This window comes from Herpailurus yagouaroundi, unplaced genomic scaffold (assembly GCF_014898765.1).
Source record: "Herpailurus yagouaroundi ecotype Mexico unplaced genomic scaffold, PumYag 187, whole genome shotgun sequence".
NCBI lineage: Eukaryota > Metazoa > Chordata > Mammalia > Carnivora > Felidae > Herpailurus > Herpailurus yagouaroundi.
In genome coordinates, this window is record NW_024412418.1 from 10,031,484 (window position 1) to 10,055,581 (window position 24,098).

The 24,098-nt window shown below is 39.8% G+C and overlaps 1 protein-coding gene across 2 annotated transcripts in view; it reads right to left on the reverse strand.

Annotated features, from left to right (window-relative positions):
- Window positions 1–3,306: 3,306 nt before the first annotated feature.
- The window catches only part of TTC17 (tetratricopeptide repeat domain 17), a 127,077-nt gene continuing 106,285 nt past the window's right edge, over window positions 3,307–24,098 (reverse strand). For both annotated transcript variants that reach the window (XM_040495399.1, XM_040495398.1), the window contains 3 exons: window positions 8,813–8,932; window positions 6,801–6,944; window positions 3,307–4,475 (listed from right to left, as the gene is read on the reverse strand). In XM_040495399.1, coding sequence (XP_040351333.1) covers window positions 4,344–4,475; window positions 6,801–6,944; window positions 8,813–8,932 — 396 coding nt within the window. In that variant the 3' untranslated portion in view covers window positions 3,307–4,343. The remainder of the gene's footprint in view (window positions 4,476–6,800; window positions 6,945–8,812; window positions 8,933–24,098) is intronic.

The window sequence follows — 24,098 nt, forward strand, 5'->3', positions numbered from 1 at the left end:
CAAATGCAGACGTCCTGAGGCAGGAGCAGGTGGGAAGTTTCAAAACACAGTCAGTAGGCTAGTTTGGCTGAAAAGGAGGAAGATACTAGCCCTTTTTCCGATATGTCATTTGCAAATATCTTTTCCCATTCCGTTGGTTGCCTTTTAGTGTTGTTGATTGTTCCCTTTGCAGTGCAGAAGATTTTTATCTTCATGAGGTCCCAATAGTTCATTTTTGCTTTTAATTTCCTTGCCTTTGGGGATGTGTCAAGTAAGAAATTGCAGTGGCTGAGGTCAGAGAGGTTTTTTCCTGCTTTCTCCTCTAGGGTTTTGATGGTTTCCTGTCTCACACTCAGGTCCTTTACCTGAGTAAAACCAAAACCATTTTGAGGTTTTTTTGTGTGTGTGTGAATGGTGTAAGAAAGTGGTCTAGTTTCATCCTTCTGCATGTTGCTGTCCAGTTCTCCCAGCACCATTTGTTAAAGAGACTTGTTTCCATTGGATATGCTTTCCTGCTTTGTCAAAGATTAGTTGGCCATACTTTTCTGGGTCTAATTCTGGGATTTCTATTCTATTCCATTGGTCTATGTGTCTGTTTTTGAAGGGCTAGTATCCAAAATCTATAAAGAACTCACCAAACTCCACACCCCCACCCCCAAAAATAATCCGGTGAAGTAATGGGCAGAAATCATGAATAGACACTTCTCCAAAGAAGACATTCAGATGGCCAACAGGCACATGAAAAGATGCTCAACGTCGCTCCTCATCAGGGAAATACAAATCAAAACCACACTTAGATACCACCTCACGCCAGTCAGAGTGGCTAAAATGAACAAATCAGGAGACTATAGATGCTGGTGAGGATGTGGAGAAACGGGAACCCTCTTGCACTGTTGGTGGTAATGCAAACTGGTGCAGCCACTCTGGAAAACAGTGTGGAGGTTCCTCAAAAAATTAAAAATAGATCTACCCTATGACCCAGCAATAGTACTGCTAGGAATTTACCCAAGGGATACAGGAGTACTGATGCATAGGGGCACGTGTACCCCAATGTTTATAGGAGCACTTTCAACAATAGCCAAATTATGGGAAGAGCCTAAATGTCCATCAACTGATGAATGGATAAAGAAATGTGGTTTATGGGGCGCCTGGGTGGCGCAGTCGGGTAAGCGTCCGACTTCAGCCAGGTCACGATCTCGCGGTCCGTGAGTTCGAGCCCCGCATCGGGGTCTGGGCTGATGGCTCAGAGCCTGGAGCCTGTTTCCGATTCTGTGTCTCCCTCTCTCTCTGCCCCTCGCCCGTTCATGCTCTGTCTCTCTCTGTCCCAAAAATAAATAAACGTTGAAAAAAAAAATTAAAAAAAAAAAAAAAGAAATGTGGTTTATGTACACAATGGTATACTACATGGCAATGAGAAAGAATGAAATACGGCCTTTTGTAGCAACGTGGATGGAACTGGAGAGTGAAATAAGTGAAATAAGTCATACAGAGAAAGATACCATATGTTTTCACTTTTATGTGGATCCTGAGAAACTTAACAGAAGACCATGGGGAGGGGAAGGAAAAAAAAAAGGTTAGAGAGGGAGGGAGGCAAAACATGAGAGACTCTTAAAAACTGAGAACAAACTGAGGGTTGATGGGGGGTGGGAGGGAGTGGAGTATGGGTGGTGGGTATTGAGGCGGGCACGTGTTGGGATGTTGTATGGAAACCAATTTGACGATAAATTTCATATTTAAAAAAAAAGGAAGAGGGAGAATAATAGATAAAGCCCAAGAGGTGAGCCAGTGTGTGTGTGTGTTTGGTAAGGCTTTATATGTCCTTTCAAGTCACTAGTTTTAAGGACAGAAATGACACAATCTGACTTCTGTTTTAACAGGTGTCAGGATTACTCTAGGATTTTTGTTTGTTTGTTTTGACTTGATTAATTGGAAGCAGGAAACTCAGATGGGAAGACCAAAGTTAGACAAGACTCCTTGGGAAGGATAAGGAATTCAGTTTTGGACCACGTGAAAATATGGAGTAGACAGTTGGACAAATGAGTTTAGGGCTAATAGGCATCTATCCATGCCTGAGGTATGAATGTGGAAGTCATAAGCACGGAGACAGAATCCGAAACCATGTAACTGGATGAGATCACTAAGGATGGGAAAGAACACAGAGGGGAGCAGAGATGTAAACACTGAGGACCAGGGAATTCAAGCATTATGGGGTCACCAGTCCACATGCCCAACAAACAGAATTCATTCCTGATGAACAAGAAATCATTGTGCGATTTGAAAAGAATACTGAAAATGTTCAAGTCGTTAAAACAAAGACTAGCATCCACCAAACAAGGAGAGATCATGAAACATGAGCAAGCAGATATGATAAAAAGAGCCACCCAGAAATCCTAAGAGTGAAAAATATCATTATTGCAATAAAAATCTCAATGGGTAAACAGTAGACTAGACACAGCTGACGAGTTAGTGGATAGGAAGACAGAATCGAAGAAACCCACCGGAGTGAAAAACAGAAAGATCAAAATTTCTTCGGGTGGCATTTCTATTAAATACTCTCAAGCTCCTCACCTTCCAGCTAGGAATCACTGTTGGAAGCAGTTTTTTTTTTTTTTTTTTAAAGTTTGTTTATTTCAGAGAACGAGTGAGTGGGGGAGGGGCAGAGAGAGGAGAGAATCCTAAACAGGCTCCATGCTGTCAGCACAGAGCCTGACATGGGGCTCGAACTCATGAACCGTGAGATCATGACCTGAGCCAAAACCAAGAGTCGTACACTTAACCGACTGAGGCCCCAGGCTCCCCAAGCAGCCACCAAGCTTTTGGATCAGGGTCCAGAAATGGAACAAAACTCTTTTAACATGAAGGAAAAATCATTTATTTCTAGAACTGGGAAAAGATTTGGTGGCAGGCCTGAAGACCTCTGCCAACAAGAAGAGCTAACGTTCACTGGCTGCGTAGTGTGTGCCCGCCTACGACATGACCCTCACCAAGGTTCTCCATGACGCTTACATGGATGAACTTCAGGATCAGTGCTCACCCTGAGGGGATGTGACTTTGTGACTTAGATTATTCTTCCTTTCCCGGGAAGGTCAATTATATACCCAACTCTGAACACTTGCTGATTGTGCATCTTTGCTGGTCAAATGTATCACGCTGATAAGTTCATCAGCCATACAATCTAGCGATGGATTATCTCTCTCCTCACCTTGCTGTTGTGGAAAGAAAGATAAAGATGACCCAGGACTTGAGAGGATCAGATCCAGAGTTATCATTGGCTTCAGAGCTGTCCACGTTAGTCTGGTTTTGAAGAAAAAACACGCTACAGACCTATTTTGCTCATAAACAACTTTTATTTTTGTTCTCAGTATGTGCCCTTGAAGATTCCAAAATGTCTGGAGTTTCTGACTCTCCTGGGACCAGAGGGAAGAGCACTGTACGGAAATACTCAACCTTGGTGCGTCGCTCTCTCCTGAGGAGCTAAGTCTGAAGGCCTCAGAGAGAGGGAGCACACACTCACACCTTATTCCAAGGCGGGTAACACAGTGAACAAAGAATTAGTAAAACATAGACTCGGTCTGTAGAGGGCTTCAAATATACATATTCTATATATATAAACCTGTTATATAGGATTTCAACTTATTGGTTTCCTTGTGATTTGTAAGTAAAGTACAAATGATATAGATGGTGTACACGGCTGATTTCCCCTTCTCAGTCCCCCTCCCTCCCCAACATAAATAACATCACAAAGGTCAGGTGATCCTAAGAGTTTCTGTTGTTGTAAATATTTTGTTTTAAAAATCATTTCCCCTTCCTCCCCTGCAAACTACCTCTGAGAGTTTGTAACATAGCAGCATGGAACGGACGCGACCGAGGACAGCATGGATCTAATGGGGAGAGCGCACAACGTTGCTTCTCACTGGCACCAGATGGGCTTTTGCGTTTCCACTGACAACAGAGGCTACGACAGGAAGCAGAGAATGTGCAACGCGGTTTCATCCTCCGCCCGAGAGAGAGGAGGAGGCTGGCTGGACCACTGAAGAAAGCCCTAAAGGCATCGAGGTTTTGGAGACAGAGCGCAGCTCCAGAAACGTCTTGGCTCAGTATTTACACGGTATCTTTCGGCTGCATTTTCCTTTTGAGAAATCTGTGTTGCGGAGGTTGGCTGGGGGAAAGAAGGGACTTAAAAACAAAACAAAACCAATTCCCACATATGTAAAAGTCCTGTTTTAAATCTTACTCAGTTATTCTCACACACGTCATTAAAAGTAGATACTGACAATGATTGGTTTCTTTTCTTATTTTTTTTTTTTTAAGAGCATGAAGGGAGAGAGAGAGAGAAAGAGAGAAAGAGAGAGAGGAGGGATGCATTAGGGAGAGCGCCGTCCCTTCTTCAGCATTAAGTGACACTGGATAGTCTGGATTCGGTTCTTGGCCGGAACAAACTCAGGCTGCAGCTTCAGTGTCGATTCATACCACACCAGTGCTTTTTCAAACTCCTCCTGTGAGAGGCAAAGGGACAGACGTGAGAGGGATGCCCAGCTAAATATGTGTCATCACTGGTTTCTTCTCGAGAAGCGCCTCTGTGCCAGTCGCAATCCTGCTGTATTTTCTCAATAGGTCTACATCTCTGAGGAAAACTCCGAGGTCTGGAAGGAAACAACTACCTACACCCCCGAGGTACAATATCACAAAGAAAATGAAGGCAGAGCCCAAGAGCCAAAATGGAAGGGGAGATCACCTTTACAAAAGTCTGACCCAACACTGGGAGGCATCCTGGAGGTAACAGTGAGAGCCATCATTCCTGAGTACCTGCCCTGTGCCGGGCCCTGTGCTGGGTGCTTTACAAAATCCCTCCATTTAATCCTCACAGAAACTTCTAGAACTATGCCTGGCAAATGCTCCTTATGCATCTGCCTGAAGTTTTTTTTACTACAGCTAGAGAGATGGAAGTAAAGTCAGGTATCTCAAAGTCAGGTATTGTAGATTTTCAAACAGCTTTTTTGTCCTCTCTAGTGTTTAAAAATACAAACATTGTTTGGAAATGATCACGGCCATTTTGAAGGCATTAATCTTTCACGTAGACCAACACTCTCAAAGAAGAGCCCAAACCAACTGGTTGAATGACGCCTCCTAGGCAAGTGAGAGGCAGAATTTCTCATTCATCGTAGCAAATTTCACATTTACTGGGGACAAAAATAGATACTTTGATTTTTAAGAAGCAGAGAGGGAAATCTGCACATTCAGCAATACCTACCTGGCCAAATTATACTTGCCGCCTTTCAAGTCAAGGATGACACATAAAACTTAGAGCTTTAAGCTGCTTATTCTATTAGCCTTTACTGAGAATACCTTGGGTGTTGCCCCATGTGAGACACCCAGCTTTAGATGCAAGTGCAAGGCATGATCCTAATGTTAAATTCAGCTATGACAGCTTCTAGAGGACCCCTGGGATTTTAAGTTCTGAAATTGGTCCTTGTTTCTGACCAGAACAAGGGTTCCGGATGATGGCTTTGGTATTTTCTCTGTAAATGGGATCCCATGTAACCAGTGGCACTCCAGCATTCATTAAACATTTGAAGAGACCTGGTATGTGCCAAACACTGTGAAGTGCTAGGAACGGGAAGATGAAGAGGAGTCTCTTCTCCAAGGAGCTCCTCGTCTAGGGGGAGAGATGGACACTTATTTATTTATTTTTTTTTTAATTTTTTTTTCAACGTTTATTTATTTTTGGGACAGAGAGAGACAGAGCATGAACGGGGGAGGGGCAGAGAGAGAGGGAGACACAGAATCGGAAGCAGGCTCCAGGCTCTGAGCCATCAGCCCAGAGCCCGACGCGGGGCTCGAACTCACGGACCACGAGATCGTGACCTGGCTGAAGTCGGACGCTTAACCGACTGCGCCACCCAGGCGCCCCCAGAGATGGACACTTAAAAAAGATTATAAAACAAGGTGAAAATGTGGCAAGAAAAACATGCACAGGGCATCATGAGTGCAATGACAGGTACCTAGCCCAACCTGAAGGCAAGAGAATATGAGTGTTTATGTCCATGTGAGCATTAGGTAAGTTTTTCTGGCTCCAGAAAACTATAGGTAACTTGGACACTATTGTTAGTGTTAAATTCATGCGGAGGAGCTACACAGTGCAAATACTTAGGTGAGTTTCATGTACTATATTTTTATCTTATTTTTAAAAATGCTTATCTATTTATTTTGAGAGACAGAGAGAGAGAGAGAGAGAACAGGGGAGGGGCAGACACAGAGGGAGACCTAGAATCCCAAGCAAGTTCCATGCTGTCAGTATAGAGCCTGATGAGGGGCTTGAACTCATGAACCATGAGATCCATGACCTGAACCGAAATCAAAGAGTCAAAGTCTTAGCTGACTGAACCACCTGGGAGCCCCTTTTGTACTGTATTTTTTTTTTTAATTTTTCAAATGTTTTTATTTATTTTTGAGACAGAGAGAGACAGAGCATGAGCAGGGGAGGGGCAGAGAGAGAGGGAGACAGAATCTGAAGTAGGCTCCAGGCTCTGAGCTGTCAGCACAGAGCCCGACGCGGGGCTCGAACCCACGGACCGTGAGATCATGACCTGAGCTGAAGTCGTATGCTCAACCGACTGAGCCACCCAGGTGCCCCTATGTACTGTCTTTTTAATGCACAAACCCTTTAGCCATAAAATATACCTTTGGTGGACCTAGCAATTTCAGACACAAAATGTACAGGAAACTGGAGGACACTGATAGTCAAGGAAGTTTTGCAATCAAAGGTGTGCCCGGGAGAGAGGGGCAGAGTCGGTGTGCTCTGCCCCCACTACCAATCTCACCATTGCCACGTAGACGTTGCCCAGCGTGAAGTGGTTCACAGCAAAGTGCGGCGCGATCTCTACTGCCATGGTGGCTACTATGACAGCGTCGTTCCAGAGCTTGGCATTGTGCAAGATATTAGCCAGGCTAATCAGGGGCACATCCTGGGAACAGAAGGAGAATGGCGAGAAGGGAAAGATACTGGTTTTTGAGCTTTCATTCTTAGTTGTTCATAAATAATGCAGTAGGTTTTTCCTGGTCAATGACTGAGTAATGCAACTGAACCTGCTGGTCTTCTATTTGCTACTGGCCTGTGATAGATGAGGCGATGGCGAGAGAATATAAACCAATGCATTACTTCTTTCATTAGGAAAGTCTAGCCTCAAAACACGAAGCAGAAATGTCAACTGAGTAAACAATCTGCTTAGTGAAGTTGGTGGTTTACGTTCCGGTATAGGCTCCCATCTTGTTGCAGACTGGTAACAAACGGCTCATGGACTGACACCTGACCATAGACCACACACTCTGAGTCATGCTGTCACAGAGTCAAAGTGCCTTCTGCAAGGTCCACAGCCTCATCTGCTTGAAGCAGGGGCTGGTGAACTTTGGCCTACAGGCCAAATCTGGCTGGCTGCCTGTTTTTGTAAGGTTTTACTGTAATGTAACCATTCCCATTCTTTTACGTATTTCTGTGGCTGTTTTATGCTACCATGGCAGAACCGAGTGGCAAGAACAGAGGCCGTCTGACCTACACAGCCTAAATTTCTTAGCATGTGGTCCTTTACAGAAAACATTCTCTGACCCCTGACCTAGAGTGTTGGCCCTTGCTGCTGTCTAGCAGTACAGAGCACAGGATGATAGGCTGAACAAGTAGCGACATTTTTATCATCACAAATATTTATGTCCTTTAAATGTGTTACCCAAGCAATTACCACCTGAATCACACAGTCTGGAGTTCTATAGGAGATACAGAAGACACAGGAAAGGAGAACCCCTCTGTCCTTACTGGACACTCGCAGAGTGCAGGGCATTACGTGAGGCCACAGAGGTCTCATAACCTGCCCAAGGTCACAAAGCTAGCAAGGGGCCCAGCTGCATTTGGAACTCAACAGTGCCTAAAAGGAAAGGTGAGCTCCTTCCACCACTCATGAAGACATGAGCCATGTCATCAGGAAGTAGGAGATGTGGAGATTAATGCAGAACTCAGCACATGTGGACACAAATGTGCTGTTAAAAAGCTGAACATTCGCGGGGCGCCTGGGTGGCGCAGTCGGTTAAGCGTCCGACTTCAGCCAGGTCACGATCTCGCGGTCCGGGAGTTCGAGCCCCGCGTCCGGCTCTGGGCTGATGGCTCGGAGCCTGGAGCCTGTTTCCGATTCTGTGTCTCCCTCTCTCTCTGCCCCTCCCCCGTCCATGCTCTGTCTCTCTCTGTCCCAAAAATAAATAAAAAACGTTGAAAAAAAATTAAAAAGCTGAACATTCTCAGTCATCATAACTACAACTGGCATTTTTGAAAAGACTGATGTTACACTGAGTTAGCAGGGCTTTTTGAAGTTTTCGTTTTTGTGGAAAAGGTGAAGTCAGATGAAGACCAGGAACTGGCCGATATATAAGAAGAGATGGAAACTGGTTCAGTTTCTGTGTCTGGAAGCAAGCTTAAGTCAGCAGTCTAAGCAAAACAAGTGTAACAGGCTTCCAGGCCTCTGGGGATGAGCTAAACCCAGAACGACTTGCAGGGTGACAGGCTGCCTAGGCCAGTATGTTTTATGCCAGGTGGCTCTGAATAGAAAGAAACACCTTCCGGTGATCCTGAAGACCTTCCCCCAAGTTCCCATTTGCTGAGGCAGGAAGGCATGGTGGTGGGTATAACGTCCAGGCTTGTGGTAGCATAAGTGGGGTCATAGGTTCTTCCAGCCTATGCTATTTTGCCACTTTCTTACTGGCTAAGAATGAGGACGGCTAGTTGAAACCTCAGAATAAACAATGGAAAGGACCAAGAGACAGAAATTCACACCTTCTGAGTCCCACTCACCTTCATCTGGTGTGGAGCATAGTGGAGGGCCTGGCGGAGGCAGTCAATTGCCTTCTTTCCTTGGCCTTTTACTCTCCAGTAGAGGGCTGCCATGCTGGAAAGGACCCAGGATGTCTGGTTCTACAAAAGAATGGTCAGTTGAAGCTGGCGTCTCTTAAACATACGAATTTACCACCAAGACTCAGAACAGTAACATGCATTCGTGACCACTGAGTACTTACTAGGTGCTGGAGGCAGCCACACATGTGCATCCTCAGTAACCCTAACAGCAATCCTACGGGCTTGATACTGATATTACAGCCTTTTATAGATAAGAAAACTATGACTCAAAGAGATTGTCTTGTCCCAATCCGCTCAACTATTAAATAGCAGAACTATGTTTCATGCCCATGATCTTCTGGAATTAAATTTACTTAAGTTTTTGAACAGGTAACTCATTTACATGTTTCAAAGACCAGAAGGTATGCAAAGTTATACAGTGAAAAGTCTCCTTCCCATTCTTGTCTCTATTGTATACAAGTAAACCGTATTTTTAGTTTCCTATGTAACTTTCCAGGGTTTCTTTACGCTTTATATAAGCAAATATGAATACAGGCTGATACTCCCATCTTTTCATATGAGGTCACGTATTACTTATATAAAAGGTAACATTCACTTGCACTTTGTTTTCTTCACTAAACAATACACCTTGGAGTTCTCGCCACATCAGTGTATGGAAAGCCTCCTCGTTCTTTTATTATCAGCTGCATTATTATTCATTGTATGGATGTTCCATTATTTATTTAACTAGATCCTTATGAATGACTACTCCTCTCTCCCCCAATTTTTTACTATTACAAACATCACTGAAAAAATAACCTTAGGTATAGTTTTGCATTTGTGCCCGTGAATTTGTAGGATACATTTCCAGATGTGGACAAGGGAATACACATGTCATTTTGATAGATACCATCACACTGCCCTCCATAGGACTGTAACAATTCCTCACCAGAAATACATGTGTCCCTGTTTTGTTATAGCCTCACCACAGTCTGTTATTAAACTCTTGGATTCTTTGAGAGGTAAAGAATGGGGTTTAAATCTGCATTTCCCTTCTTATGAATGGAACTGACCATCCTTTCATGTTTGACAGCCCTTTGTATTTCCTTTCTGTGAAGTAGCTGCTCTTATATTTTGTTAAGAGGTCTTTATCTTCTCTATTTGAAAAAGCTCTTTATTTATTAGAGGGATTAGTTCCCTGCCTATGATATGAATTACAGATACATTCTCTCAGTTTTCTGAAGTCCACTTTTGGACGTATGGTGCTTTTTGTGATATAGATTTTGATTTCTGCGTAGCTCAGCTTATTAATTTGGATGGTCTCTGGATTTTCAGTTGTTGCTGAGAAGGCCTCAGATTATCAATAAGTTTTACCATGTTTTTTTCCCCAGAACTTTTATAGTTTTATTTTTCACATTAAAATTTTTTTTAATGTTTATTTATTTTTGAGACAGAGACAGAGAGAGAGCGAGCGAGCAGGGGAGGGGCAGAGAGAGGGAGACAGAATCTGAAGCAGGCTCCAGGCTCTGAGCCGTCAGCAAAGAGCCTGACCCAGGGCTTATACTCACAAACCCTGAGATCATGGCCTGAGCCAAAGTCAGATGCTTAACCGACTGAGCTACCCAGGTGCCCCTTATTTTTCACATTTAAATCTTTGATCCATTTGAAATTTAACTTGGTGTTAAAGAAAAGATATGGCTCCAATTTTATTTTTTTCCAGATGGCTACTAAGTTGTCCCAATAATATTTAATGAATAATTCATCCCTCCTCCCACACCAAGATGCTACCTCTACCATACACAAAATTTCAGTACTTAATTTAGGTCTCATTTTGGATTTTCCTTTTGATGGATGGACTCTCAGCCAATACAGAGGAAGCAATCGGAAAACTTACCCTGCTTTCTACTTTCTTTCTTTCTTCCAGTCTAATTTTTTGGTAATTTTATCATTCTTCATTGTCAGGGCATATAGTATTTATATTCTGTTCTATCACTCCATTTCCCACTTTTGTTTTCCAATTGGTTCTGCAGTTAAATATATTCATTGATCATTGACATTACTTTTGTGTGGCTTCCCCAATCATCTTGTGGTTGGCTGAGGTTCAGCCCAATACTGTTGATGGGAACAATATTCTTTGCAATTTTTGTTATGGGCTGAATCGTGCTCCACCAAAATTCATGTTGAAATCTCAACCTTTCGTACCTCAAAATATAACTGTATTTGGACAGAAGGTCTTTAAGGAGGTAATTAAGTTAAAATGAGGCCGTCAGTGTGAGGCCTTAATCCAACACCACTGGGTTTCTATGAAGGATTTATAGAAGAGGAAGAGATACATCAGGGTCGTGTGCACAGGGGGATGACCCTGTGGAGGGGCGGTGAGAGGCTAGCCATCTGAAGTCAAGGGGGAAGGCCTCAGAGGAAACCGACCCTGTCAGCACCTGGATCCTGGACCTGTGGCCTCCAGGAATGTGAGAAAACACATTTCAACTGTTTAAGGCACCCAGTCTGTGGTGCTTTGTTACGGTAGCCCTAGCAAGTTAATATAATCATATGTGTTCAAAACTTTCTGTCTGCAGCCTTCATACCTGAAGGACAGCTGGTTGGATACAAAACCATGGCTCCTTCTTTCCTTGAATAATGTGTTGGCATTCCTCCATTGCTACTTGGCTTGGATGACTGCTGCAGAGAAATCTGAAGCTGCCTGATTTATTCTCCCCTCAGTGATTTGATCCTGTTGACTGGCTCCTCGAAAGGATTCTTTTTTTAAAACTAAAATGATCTTTCTTTAATGGCAATATTTCACACATACAAAAGAACATATTTATATAATTACATGTATACATAGTAATCATATAAAAATATATACTTATGCTATAAAGCATAAAATAACGAATATCCCAGAAGCTACCACCCTAGTGAAGAATGAACTTGCATCTACCTGTGTGTGCCTTCCCTGTTCCATCCTCTTGCCTTTTCTTCAGAGGCACACACTATCCTAAATGCTGGGTCTGTTATTCCATTGCTGTTTTAAACACTGTCCCATCACTCATACACACACACACACACGCTTCAACAATATTTAATACTTAGTGTGCTTCTTCCTGTGCATTATAACAGTGGTATAATACTGTAAGGAGTCTTCTGGGACTTGAAGTTTCTACTCAACACTATTTCTAAAATTCATCCATGTTGTGTATAGCTTGTAGCTCATTCAACAGCTTTGCTGCATGGTTAAATGTCCACTAGGTGAATATACTGGAATGTATTTATCCATTTTCTGTAGATGAGGGCTCTGAGTTACTTCCTGTTTTTACGTTTCCTGTTGCAAATAAAAGTACAGAATTTCTCCACTGTAGAGTAGATATCCAGGAGTAGGATTGTTGGTTCACAAGATATGCAAATGTCCAACATAACATGAGAATGTGAAAGTGTTCCCTAAAGGTGTTATACGATCTATAATCCCATCAGCAATGTTTAGGAGTGCTTCTTGCTTTATATCCTTTCTAATTCTTGGTATCATCAGTGGGGGTAAAATAGCATCTTACTGTGGTCTTAGTTTGCATTTACTGATCATTAGTGAGACTAAAAATTGTTTCTTGGTGTTTATTGGCCGTACACATCTTTTTTTCAGTGAAATGTCTGTTAATATCTTTTATATATCTTTCCATTTTATTATTTATCTTTCTCATCAATTTATTTATATGTTCTGCATATCAGTCCTTGTAGGTTGAATATGTTATACATTTTTTCTGTCTTCTAATTTAAAAAATGTCTTCAGGGGGGGCGCCTGGGTGGCGAGGTCGGTTAAGCGTCCGACTTCAGCCAGGTCACGATCTCGCGGTCCGTGAGTTCAAGCCCCGCGTCAGGCTCTGGGCTGATGGCTCAGAGCCTGGAGCCTGTTTCCGATTCTGTGTCTCCCTCTCTCTCTGCCCCTCCCCCGTTCATGCTCTCTCTCTGTCCCAAAAATAAATAAACGTTGAAAAAAAAATTTTTATAAAAAAATAAAAAAAAATGTCTTCAATTTACAAAAATGTAAACTTTAAAAATAGTTGAACTTATTCATATTTTCTCTTCTAGTTTGTGCTTTTATATCTTAAGAAATCATCTTATATTCCAAGGCCAGAAAGATCACCTCCTACAATTTACTCTAATTAAAAAAAATTTTTTTTAAATGTTTATTTATTTTTGACAGAGCACAAGTGGGGGAGGGGCAGAGAGCGAGGGAGACAGAATCTAAAGCAGGCTCCAGGCTCCAAGCTGTCAGCACAGAGCCCAACATGGGGATCGAACCCACAAACCGTGAGATCATGACCTGAGCCGAAGTCGGATGCCCAACCGACTGAGCCACTCAGGCGCCCCTCAGGTGCCCCATTTTACTCTAAATTTTAAAGTTCTGTCCTTGATACGCATGGGATTCCTTTGTTAAGTGATGAGGTGAGGATGGAATTAGCTCAGCACTGCCCAGCACAGCTTCCTGCAAAACCCCCTCTCTCCCTATTGCTCCTCCACGGTCCCATGTATGTCAGAGTCGACTTCTGGGCTTTCTATTTAGTTCCTCCTGGTCATTATTTCTGTTTATCCTTGAGCACATGGCATTAGGTCTTGCTTTATAATTTTTCATAAAGGTGAGGCAATTCTCACACCCTAATTTTTTTGAGTGTCATGTCTATTCCTTTACCCTTCCATATAAATATAAAGGTCTGCTTTTCAAGTGTCATAAAAAAAAAAGCTTGTTATTTTGATTATCACAGCACTGACTCTATAAATCAAACTGGGGAAAAGTGACATGTTTATGATGTGTGTTGTCTTATCCATGAACATTATATATCTCTCTGCTTATTTAGGTCTTTTAAAATGCCTTTCAATAAAGTTTTATCACTTTGTGCAGACAAGGCATACAAATTTTTGTTAGATTTACTGCTGGGAGGTTTATATTTTTGTAACAATGGAAATACATTCTGAAAATTATGTTTTCTAATACTTTGTGCTGCTATATAGAAATGCAGTTTTTTTATCGACTTTATAGGCAGCCATCTTGACAAAAATGCTGTTATTTCTTTAAAAAAATTTTTTTAATGCTTATTTATTATTGAGAGAGAGAGAGAGACAGAGCATGAGCATGGGAGGGGCAGGGAGGGGGAAGACACAGGCACAGCTGTCAGCACAGAGCCTGATGCGGGGCTTGAACTCACAAACCGCGAGATCATGACCTGAGCCGAAGTTGGAGGCTTAACCAACTGAGCCACCCAGGCACCCCAAAAATGCTGTTAGTTCTAAAAATTTGTCTGTAGCTTCTTCTGGGTTTGCTATGTAGATAATCACATCATTTCTCAATAAGATTTTGGGTTTTTTCTTCCTAATATTTATGCCATTAATTTCTTTTTCTTGATTTACTGTACTTGCTAGGACTTTTTAAATTTTTTTAATGTTTATTTATTTTTGAGAGAGAGAGAGAGGGAGATATAGAATTTGAAGCAGGCTTCAGGATCTGAGCTGTCAGTACAGAGCTGGATGTAGGGCTTGAACTCATGAATCGTGGGATCAGGACCTGAGCTGAAGTCAGGTGTTTAACTGACTAAGCCATCCAGGTGCCCCACTAGGACTTTTGATACAAGTTTGAAAAAACAGTGGTGATGGTGGGCATTCTCTTTTCTGATTTCAAAGAATTATTTTAAATATTTCCTCCATTAAGATTCATCTTTGCTGTAGATATTTTGTTGATTCTTCTCATCAGATTAAGGAAGTCTTGGTCTATTCTTAATTTGCATTAGCTTTACATCATGGATGGTATTGCAGAAATGCAATCTATTGAAATAATTTCATAATTCTTTAATTTGGTTGATGAAATACAAGGTTTGCCTAAAGTTAGACCAGTTTTGTATGTCTGGGGTAAACCCAACTTGATCAAGGTGCACCTTGTTAAAGAAAAACATACGCAATTGGATTTAGTCTGTTAATATTTGGCTTATGGTTTTGATACCTATGTTTATAAGTGAACTTAGTGTATTACTTTTCTTTTGCATAATGTCTTTGCCTATTTTGCTTTCAAGATTACAGTAGTCTCATCTCAAGGAATTGGGAAATTGTTCCCTTTTCTGCTGTCCAGAAGAGTCTTTATATTGAGATAGTGTAATTCTCAAAAGTTTGGTAGAATTCACATATAAAATCAATAGACCTTGCTGTGTTCTTTGTGAGAAGATTTTTTAAAGACACTGCTTTCATTTGAGTTATAATACCCAAATCAACTTGGGTAATTACATTTTTCTAGAAATTTGTCTTCTTTACAATTGTTTTCAAATTTGTTGGCATAAAATTGGTAATTGTATCACTGTCTTATCTTTTTAGCTGTTGCTATGCTTCCCTTTTACCTCAATCTTGGTTATTTATGCTTTATTTTTTCTTGATTAATTTCGCCCGAACAGTGCTTCAAAGAAACAACTTTTGGACTGTTGATTTCTATTTCATTGATTTATGCACCTAGTAATAGAACTTAAAAATGCTTACATAATCACTAAATTCTACTCCTGAAATCATTATTACCCTACATGTTAACTTGCATTTAAATAAAAACTTAAAAATACATATATATAAATTAAAAAAAAGAAAAGCAGCATACCATGGATACCAAATAGCCATTGATACACACACACACACACACACACACACACACACACACACACACACACAAAGCTTAAATCAGAAGAAGTCTAAGTTGGATGTTTTAGTAAAAATATAGGACGCTTATAGCTTAGTACTGAGGGTAAAACAGTATATTTCTTACATAGTAAGATATGGGTAAGACCTTACTATGGGTAAGATAGCATATTTTGAGAACTTGGTACTTTTTAAAAATTTTTAAATTTATTTTTATTATTATTTTTTAATTTACGTCCTAGTTAGCATATAGCGCAATAATGATTTCAGGAGTAGAATCCAGTGATTCATCTCCTACATAGAATACCCCATGCTCATCCCAACAAGTGTTCTTCTTAATGCCCCTTGCCTGTTTAGCCCTTCCCCCGACCTGCAACCCTTCCAGCTACCCTCAGTTTGTTCTCTATATTTTAAGTCTCTTATGTTTTGTCCCCCTCCCTGTTTTTATATTATTTTTGCTTCCCTTCCCTTATGTTCATCTGTTTTGCATCTTAAATTCCACATAAGAGTGAAGTCATGATATTTGTCTTTCTCTCACTAATTTTGCTTAGCATAATACACTCTAGTTCCATCCACATTGTTGCAAATGACAGGATTTCATTCTTCTTGATTGCCAAGTAATACTCTATTGTATATATATACCACATCTTTATCCATTCATCCATCAATGGACATTTAGGCTCTTTCCATACTTTGGCTACTATTGATAGTGCTGCTGTAAACACTGGGGTGCATGTGCCCCTTCGAAACAGCACACCTGTGTCCCTTGGATAAATACCTAGTAGTCCACTTGCTGGGTCGTAGGGTAGTTCTATTTTTACTTTTTTGAGGAACCTCCATACTGTTTTCCAGAGTGGCTGTACCAGTTTGCATTCCCACCAGCAGTGCAAAAGAGATCCTCTTTCTTCACATCCTCACCGACATCTGTCATTGCTGCCTGAGTTGTTAGTTATTCTGATAGATGTGAGGTGGTATCTCAGTGAAGTTTTGATTTGTATTTCCCTGATGATGAGTGAAGTTGAGCACTTTTTCATGTGTCTGTTAGCCATCTGGATGTCTTCTTTGGAAAAGTATCTATTCATGTCTTTTGCCAGTTTCTTCACTGGATTATTTTTTTGGGTGTTGAGTTTGAGAAGTTCTTTATAGATTTTGGATACTAACCCTTTATCTGATATGTCATTTGCAAATATATTCTCCCATTCCATAAGTTGCCTTTTAGTTCTGCTGATTGTTTCCTTTGCCGTGCAGAAGCTTTTTTTATTTATCTTGATGAGGTCCCATTAGTTCATTTTTGCTTTTGTTTCCCTTGCCTACAGAGACATGTTGAGTAAGAAGTTGCTGCAGTTGAAGTCAAAGAGGTTTTTGCCTGCTTTCACCTCTAGGATTTTGATGGCTTCCTGTATTGTGTTTAGGTCTTTCATCCATTTTGAGTTTATTTTTGTGTGTGGTGCAAGACAGTGATCCAGGTTCATTCTTCTGCATGTCACTGTCCAGTTTTCCCAACATCATTTGCTGAAGAGACGGTCTTTTTTCCATTGTATATTCTTTCTTGCTCTGTCAAAAATTAGTTGGCCATATGTTTGTGGGTCCATTACTGGGTTCTCTATTCTGTTCCACTGATCTATGTGCCTGTTTTTGTGCCAGTACCATACTGTATTGATGATTACAGCCTAGTAATACAGCTTAAAGTCTGAAACTGTGATGCCTCCAGCTTTAGTTTGCTTTTTCAGGATTGCTTTGGCTATTCAGGGTCTTATGCTGGTTCCATACAAAGTTTAGGATTGTTTGTTCTAGCTCTGTGAAGAATGCTGGTGTTATTTTGATAGAGATTGCACTGAATATGTAGATTGCTTTGGGTAGTATCACCATTTTAAAAGCATTTGTTCTTCCAATCCATGAGCATGGGATATTTTTCCACTTTTTGTGTCTTATTCAATTTCTAATAAGCTTCCCATACTTTTTCAGTGTATAGATTTTTCACCTCTTTGGTTAGGTTTATTCATAGGTATTTTATGGTTTTTGGTGCACTTGTAAATAGGATCAATTCCTTGATTTCTCTTTCTGATGTTTCATTATTGGTTGATAGAAATGCAACTGACTTCTGTACATTGATTTTTATATCCTGCAACTTTGCTGAATTCACAGATCAGTTCTAGCAGGTTTTGTGGTGGATCTTTTGGGTTTTCCATTGAGAGTATCATGTCATTTGCAAAGAGTGAAAGTTTGACTTCCTCCTTGCTGATTTGGATGTCTTTTATTTCTTTGTGTTGTCTGATTACTGAGGTTAGGACTTCTACTACTATGTTGAATAACAATGAGACCTCAGTTCTACAAGGTCGATAAATCAACAGCTGATTCTGATAGCATATAGTGAGTCATGTAAACACTCTGTGCAGTTCTGCTTTCACAATAATAAATAAATGTTAGAGTGCAACAAAAAGGATGGAGCTAGAGTATACTGTGCTAAGCAAAATAAGAAAGAGAAAGACAAATACCATATAATTTCAATCGTATGTGGAATTTCAGAAACAAAACAAAAGAGCAAAGGGAAAAGAAAAGAGGGAGAGAAGCAAATCAAGAAATAGACTCTGAACTATAGAGACAAAGTGATGGTTACCAGAGGGGAGGTGGGTGGGAAGATGGGGAAAATAGGTGTTGAGTATTAAGGAGGGCACTTGTTGCAATGAGCTCTAGGTGATGCATGCAAGTGTTGAATCACTACGTTGTACACCTGAAACTAATACTATCTTATAAGTTAACTAGCTGGAATTTAAATAAAAACTTAAAAAAAAAGAACTTGAAAATGCAAGAATCAAAAACTGAGAGAAGACAAATTCAGAATTATAGTTGTAGATTTCAACATGCTTCTCAAAAACTGACAGAAGAATTACACAAAAAGATCAGTAAAGATAAAGAAGACACAAACAATATTATCAAACAACTTGACCTAAATGACATTTCTAGCATACTCTAACAGTAGTATTCTTTTCTGATGCACATGGAACATTTACTAAGAGATCATATTCTGGGTCATACAAGTCTGAATAAGTTAAAAAGAATTTAAGTCATACAAACTATGTTCATTTACTGCAATGGGATTAAATTAGAAATCAATTAAAGAAAGAGATCTGGAAAATGCCCAATAGTTGGAAACCCAAAGAACATACTAACTTACAGATCAGAGAAGAAATTAGGAGGAAAATTATAAACTATGTAAAACTGAATGAAATGAAATATGACAAAATTTGTGATGTGCAGCTAAAGCAGACACCTACATTGGAAAAGCAAGGGCTCAAACCAATAACCTAAGCTTCCACATCAAGAAACTAAAAAAACCCCAGCAAATTAAATCCTAAGCAAGCAGAAGACAGGAAATAATACAGAACAGACATCAATGAAAGAGAAAATAAAAAACAACAGAGAAAAATCAATGGCTCCAAAACCTTGAGTTCTTGGTTCTTTGAGAAGATCAATAAAATTGATAAATTTCTAGTCAGTCTGATCAGGAAAAAAAAAAAAAAAAAAGGGAAAAGACACTAAGTACCAATATCAGAATTAAGAGAAGTATGTTACTACAGATCCCACAGACACTAAGAAAATGAGAAAAAAATATTACGAACATCTATATGCCCATAAATTCAACTTAGACGAAGTGGAAAAATTTCTTTAAGGACACAACTAATAAAACTCACTCAAGAGATAATTGAATACTTTTACTAAAGAGGTTGAATTTGTTAGAAATCTCTCACAAATAATCCTGGCCGAGATGGTTTCACTGCTGAATTCTATCAAATATTTAAGGAAGAAATAATAGCACTTCTCTATAAACTGTTCTGGAAAAATGAGGTGAAGGGAGCACTTCCCAATTCATTATACAAAGTCATTATTAACCTAAGAACAAAATTAAACAAAGTATTACAAGCAAAGAAAACCACAGATTAACACACTTCATGAATATAGATTCTGACACTGATGGGCTCATCAATAGTGGAGGAAGGTATTTATGCTGGTATTTGTCAATTTCTTTCAGTAGAGCAATCTTTTTTTGCTTTATGTATTTTGAGGTTATTGGGTATGCTAAGTTTAGAATTGCTATTATCTTTCTGGTGAACTAAATCTTTTATCATTACATAGTCATTTCCTCTGCCCCTAATAATTTTTTGTTTTGAAATATGTTTTTTTTTCAGGTAATTAATGTATCTACTCACTTTTGATTAGTATGTATCTGGTATATATTTTCCCATTTTTTCCAACATTTATGTTTTAGGTATGGCTCTTATTAAAACATGTAGCTCCTTTAAAAATTTCCAATTTGACATTATTGTGACTTCCATTACAGATTTTAAGATTGTTTACTTCTTGGATTCTATTGGTTCTTATCAATTTTTTGTTGCTCTTGTTCTGATTCTTTATTGTGCCTTTTCTCCTCCATTTTGTCATTTCTTGCATAAGTTTTTTTGTTTTTTTTTTTTTGGTCCTCCCCTTTCTACCTTCATAATTGTATCCTCACAGGTTTGGGATTTGTGCATTCTTTTTAATAGTTAACCATAAATCTTCACTCTTTTAACTTAAAGTCCAAGCAATATATTAACTCACTCCTCAACATTAAGAGAGCCTTTGAACACCTTGACTCTGGTTACTCCACCTTCAAATGTATGTTCTGTTTTGTCCAGTATTTCAGTTTAGTCATTTCTCTTAAAATCCCACAAATTAGCCTTTTCTACAGACAGAGTCTGTCTGGGTTTGCATGCCTACATCATTTTATTTGCTTAGCAAATCTTGCCTGAGACAATCCTTCTTTGGCTTTCATGCAGAGAAGTTCCCTGAGGTAGGACTCTTGGTAGTAAACTATTACCAGTTTTTTTATTTTGAAATACCTTTCTTATTCTATCACTGTAAGGCACACAATTCTAGGGGGGGCACAGTATCCTTTCAAAACTATCATCTGGGGGCGCCTGGGTGGCTCAGTCGGTTCAGTATCTGACTCTTGATTTTGGCTCAGATCATGATCTCACGGCTTGTGAGTTCAAGCCCTGTGTCAGGCTCTTTGCTGGTGGTGTAGAGTCTACTTGGGATTCCCTCTTCCTCTCTGTCTGCCCCTCTCCCTCACACTCTTTCTCTCTCAAAATAAATACACAAACTTAAAAAAAAAAACTATCATCTGGCTTAGAATGTTGCTATGACAGGCTGTCATTTGAAACATCATTCCTCTGTATGGCAGATCTCTCTGTCTAAATTGTTCTTCGCTTATGTATCCCAAGCACTTAAAAAGTATTTGGCACACAGTGGGACTTTACTACATATTTTTTGAATGAATAAATTCATGCACGCATGCTGTGATACATATGAGGTGATCAGATGTAAGTGCCAAATTTTATAGCCTGCTTTGTGGTACTGTGACTGGAACTCTGCAAACCATATCTCTCCTTTGCTAGAAGCTTGTTAGGTTCTGCAGATGTGCACACTGGGAGATTGGCAGGCAAGAGGGAGAAAGGACTTTTTTCTTCCTGTTTGCGTGTTGCTCCCATCAGTGTCATTTTAGCAGCGGCAGCACCTTGCACTTGAAGACCCAGCCTCACTACACCCCTTCGCAGTCGGGCTGTGCTCCCTCTTCAGAAGCAGAAGCTCCGCTTGACAGAATTCCTGTGAACTCCTAGATTTTGGAAAACCTCACTGCCCGCCTGGGAGCCAGGCCCAGCACTTGGTATCTCTGGCTTACCCCAGGAGGTGTTTCCTTTTTTCTTTTTCACCCTTCCACAAAAACGTAATCAATTCTCTAAATTAAATTGGCTCTTCTGAAATACCTAATGTCGTTTCCAGTTTCCTGACAGTACCCTGGCTGAAATACATTTTTTTAAGATGATCTTTGCCTTTGCTGTTTTACTATATATAATGTAGCTGTGCATGGATGTCTTTTATTTAGCCAGCTGGGAATACAGCATTATTTCCTGAATCTGCTGAATCACTCATCTTCCCGTCTCTGTAATATTTTAGGTAATTTTTTACACAAAGCTTGCAATTCACTGGTTATTTAATGGTATCTAATTCACTCACTTGAGTATTTGACCTAAATAAGTATATTTTTAGTTTAGGGTTTTTTTTTTTCAACTTATACAAACTCATTTCTGATACAATGTTTGCTCCCATTATGAGATAACATTCTTAAAAGTTTTTTTTTTTTTTAAGGTTTATTCATTTATTTTGAGAGAGAAAGAAGCACAAGCAGGGGAGGGACAGAGAGAGGAGAGAAGGAATACCAAGGGGACGCTGCACCGTAAGTGTGGAGCCTGACATGGGGTTCAAAACTCATGAACCCCGAGATCGTGACCTGACCTGAAGGTGGACGCTTACTGACTAAGCCACCCAGGTGCCCCTAAATGTTTTATAATGAAAAATTTCAAACAAAATACAATGTAGAACTTCCATGCACTCGTCTATCAGCCAGCTTCAACGCTTATCAACTCACGGCCACTCTTTATTTCATCTAAACCCTCATCCATATTAATTCGAAGGAAATCCCTGACTTCATATAACTTCATCAGTAAATTTTCCAGTGTGTACCTCTTAAAAACCACGTTTAAAATATAAGATTAATAAAGTTCACCTAAAATACTGAAAATCATTTTTTAAGATCATCAGCATGCAGCTTGTACTCCTATTTCCCCTGGTTGTCTTACAAAAGTGCGTTTTGCTTTTATAGTTTGAATCACAATCTAAATAAAGTCCATATGGTGCAACTGGTTAATGTGTTCGTTAAATCTCTTTTGATCTCTAGGGTTCATCTTCATCTAATTTTTAAAATTTTTGAAGAAGAAGTAGGGTTATTTATCCTGTAGTTTCCCACTGACTGGACTCTGCTGATTGTATCCTCAAGGACCCATTTAACATGCTCCTTTGTCTCCTGTATTTCCCAGTAGTTGGCAGTTAGAGGCTTGACTGGATTCAGATTTGAGTTACTGGGGAGGGAATGGGGGCAAAGCATTTCACAGGTGGTAACATGAACTTCCAATGCTACCCACATACCGTCTATCTGTGAATTGAGTAGCCAGTGATGTTCACTGCCATAAATTAATTAGGAGCAGCAAAACTGTAATATTCTAATTTTATCAACTCTAGTTTACTAGTTAGAATATTCCTATAAAAAGACTTTTTCTCATCAATTAATCATTTACCCCAAAGTATAGTTCACTTAGAAGGGAAGGAAATATGCTTATTACTTTCTTTTTACTTTAAAAAACCAAGCTGTTCCCATGCATCGTCTAAGACAAAATCCTTCTGGTGAATTCAGGAGTTTAGATGTAGCTTAAAAAACGTGATGTGTCTCATCTACTGCAGTTGCTTTGTTGATTTTTGCTGCTCAAAGTGCTGCGTTCCATCTTTGGCCAACAGGAGATACACATTCCAGCTGGTTCTGAGTTCTTCGGACACAACCTTTGTTGACTATGGGAGCTTCTTTGCTTTCCCTGACTTGGTAGAAGCCATTTCTCCAAGGAATTCTGGTTCCTTTTAGTAGAAAATGGTATCTAAAGATCAATATGTAGGTACAAAGTGTGCTTACTACTACTGGGTTACTCAATGATATTAGTCTTTTCAGCAAGTAAAGTTAGAAAATGTGCAAATATACAAAAAAGTCTTGCTAGTATTTCTAATTCACGACTACAGATGTTTACTTAACATGACTACAGATGTTCACACTTTTATGTCCTTCCCCCAAACCCAAGCTCCAGTTCTCAACATCACCAACAAAACTACTCATTTATCTTGCATTGCATACACCTACAATCTCAGGACAATATCAATATTATTAACAAATGTATTACTGAAAACGGAATAAGGTTTTCTTTTGTGTTTAGGGTAAATCCCATTAGGGAGGTAGTCAAATAATGGGTCTTTTAAAGTCACTTGGGATAGTTTCTCTTGATGTGGTTATACTACCAATTGAATACATAGTTGGGCTCACTTAATTTTACTTTTAATTAGGAATTGCCTTATTAAAATCTGTTTTGTAATTATACAAAATATTTGTTTCCAAAGTCATATTGAAAAGACAATGTAGATTCAAGGAAATCTAGCTTCATGCTCAGTCTTTCCTATCCTATTTCCACCTTCCTTCTATGGAAAACCATTGAAAAGTATTTTTAAAAGTTACTCTTCCATTTTAAAATATCTGCATACATCCCCCACCTCACCATTATTTAAAAAGAAAAATAGTAATTGAAGATATGATTTTTTCCACTTTTTTTTCTTTTTCACTGCCTATATCCTGGAGATTATTTCACAGAGATTTAACAGAAATTGTCTTTGGGGCACCTTGGTGCCTCAGTCGGTTAAGCATCTGACTCTTGATTTTGGCGCAGGTCATAATCTCACAGTTGTGAGATCGAGCCCCACACTGGACTCCATGCTGAGTGTGGAGCCTACTTAAGATTCTCTCTCCCTCTGCCCCTTCCTGCTTTGCATGCATACACGTGCTCTCTCTTCCTCGAAGGAAAGAAAGAAAGAAAGAAAGAAATTGTCTTCATTATTTTTGACAGCTGTAGAAGACTCCATTGTGTGGATGTTCACACCCAATAAACATCCACAGAGGACTTTT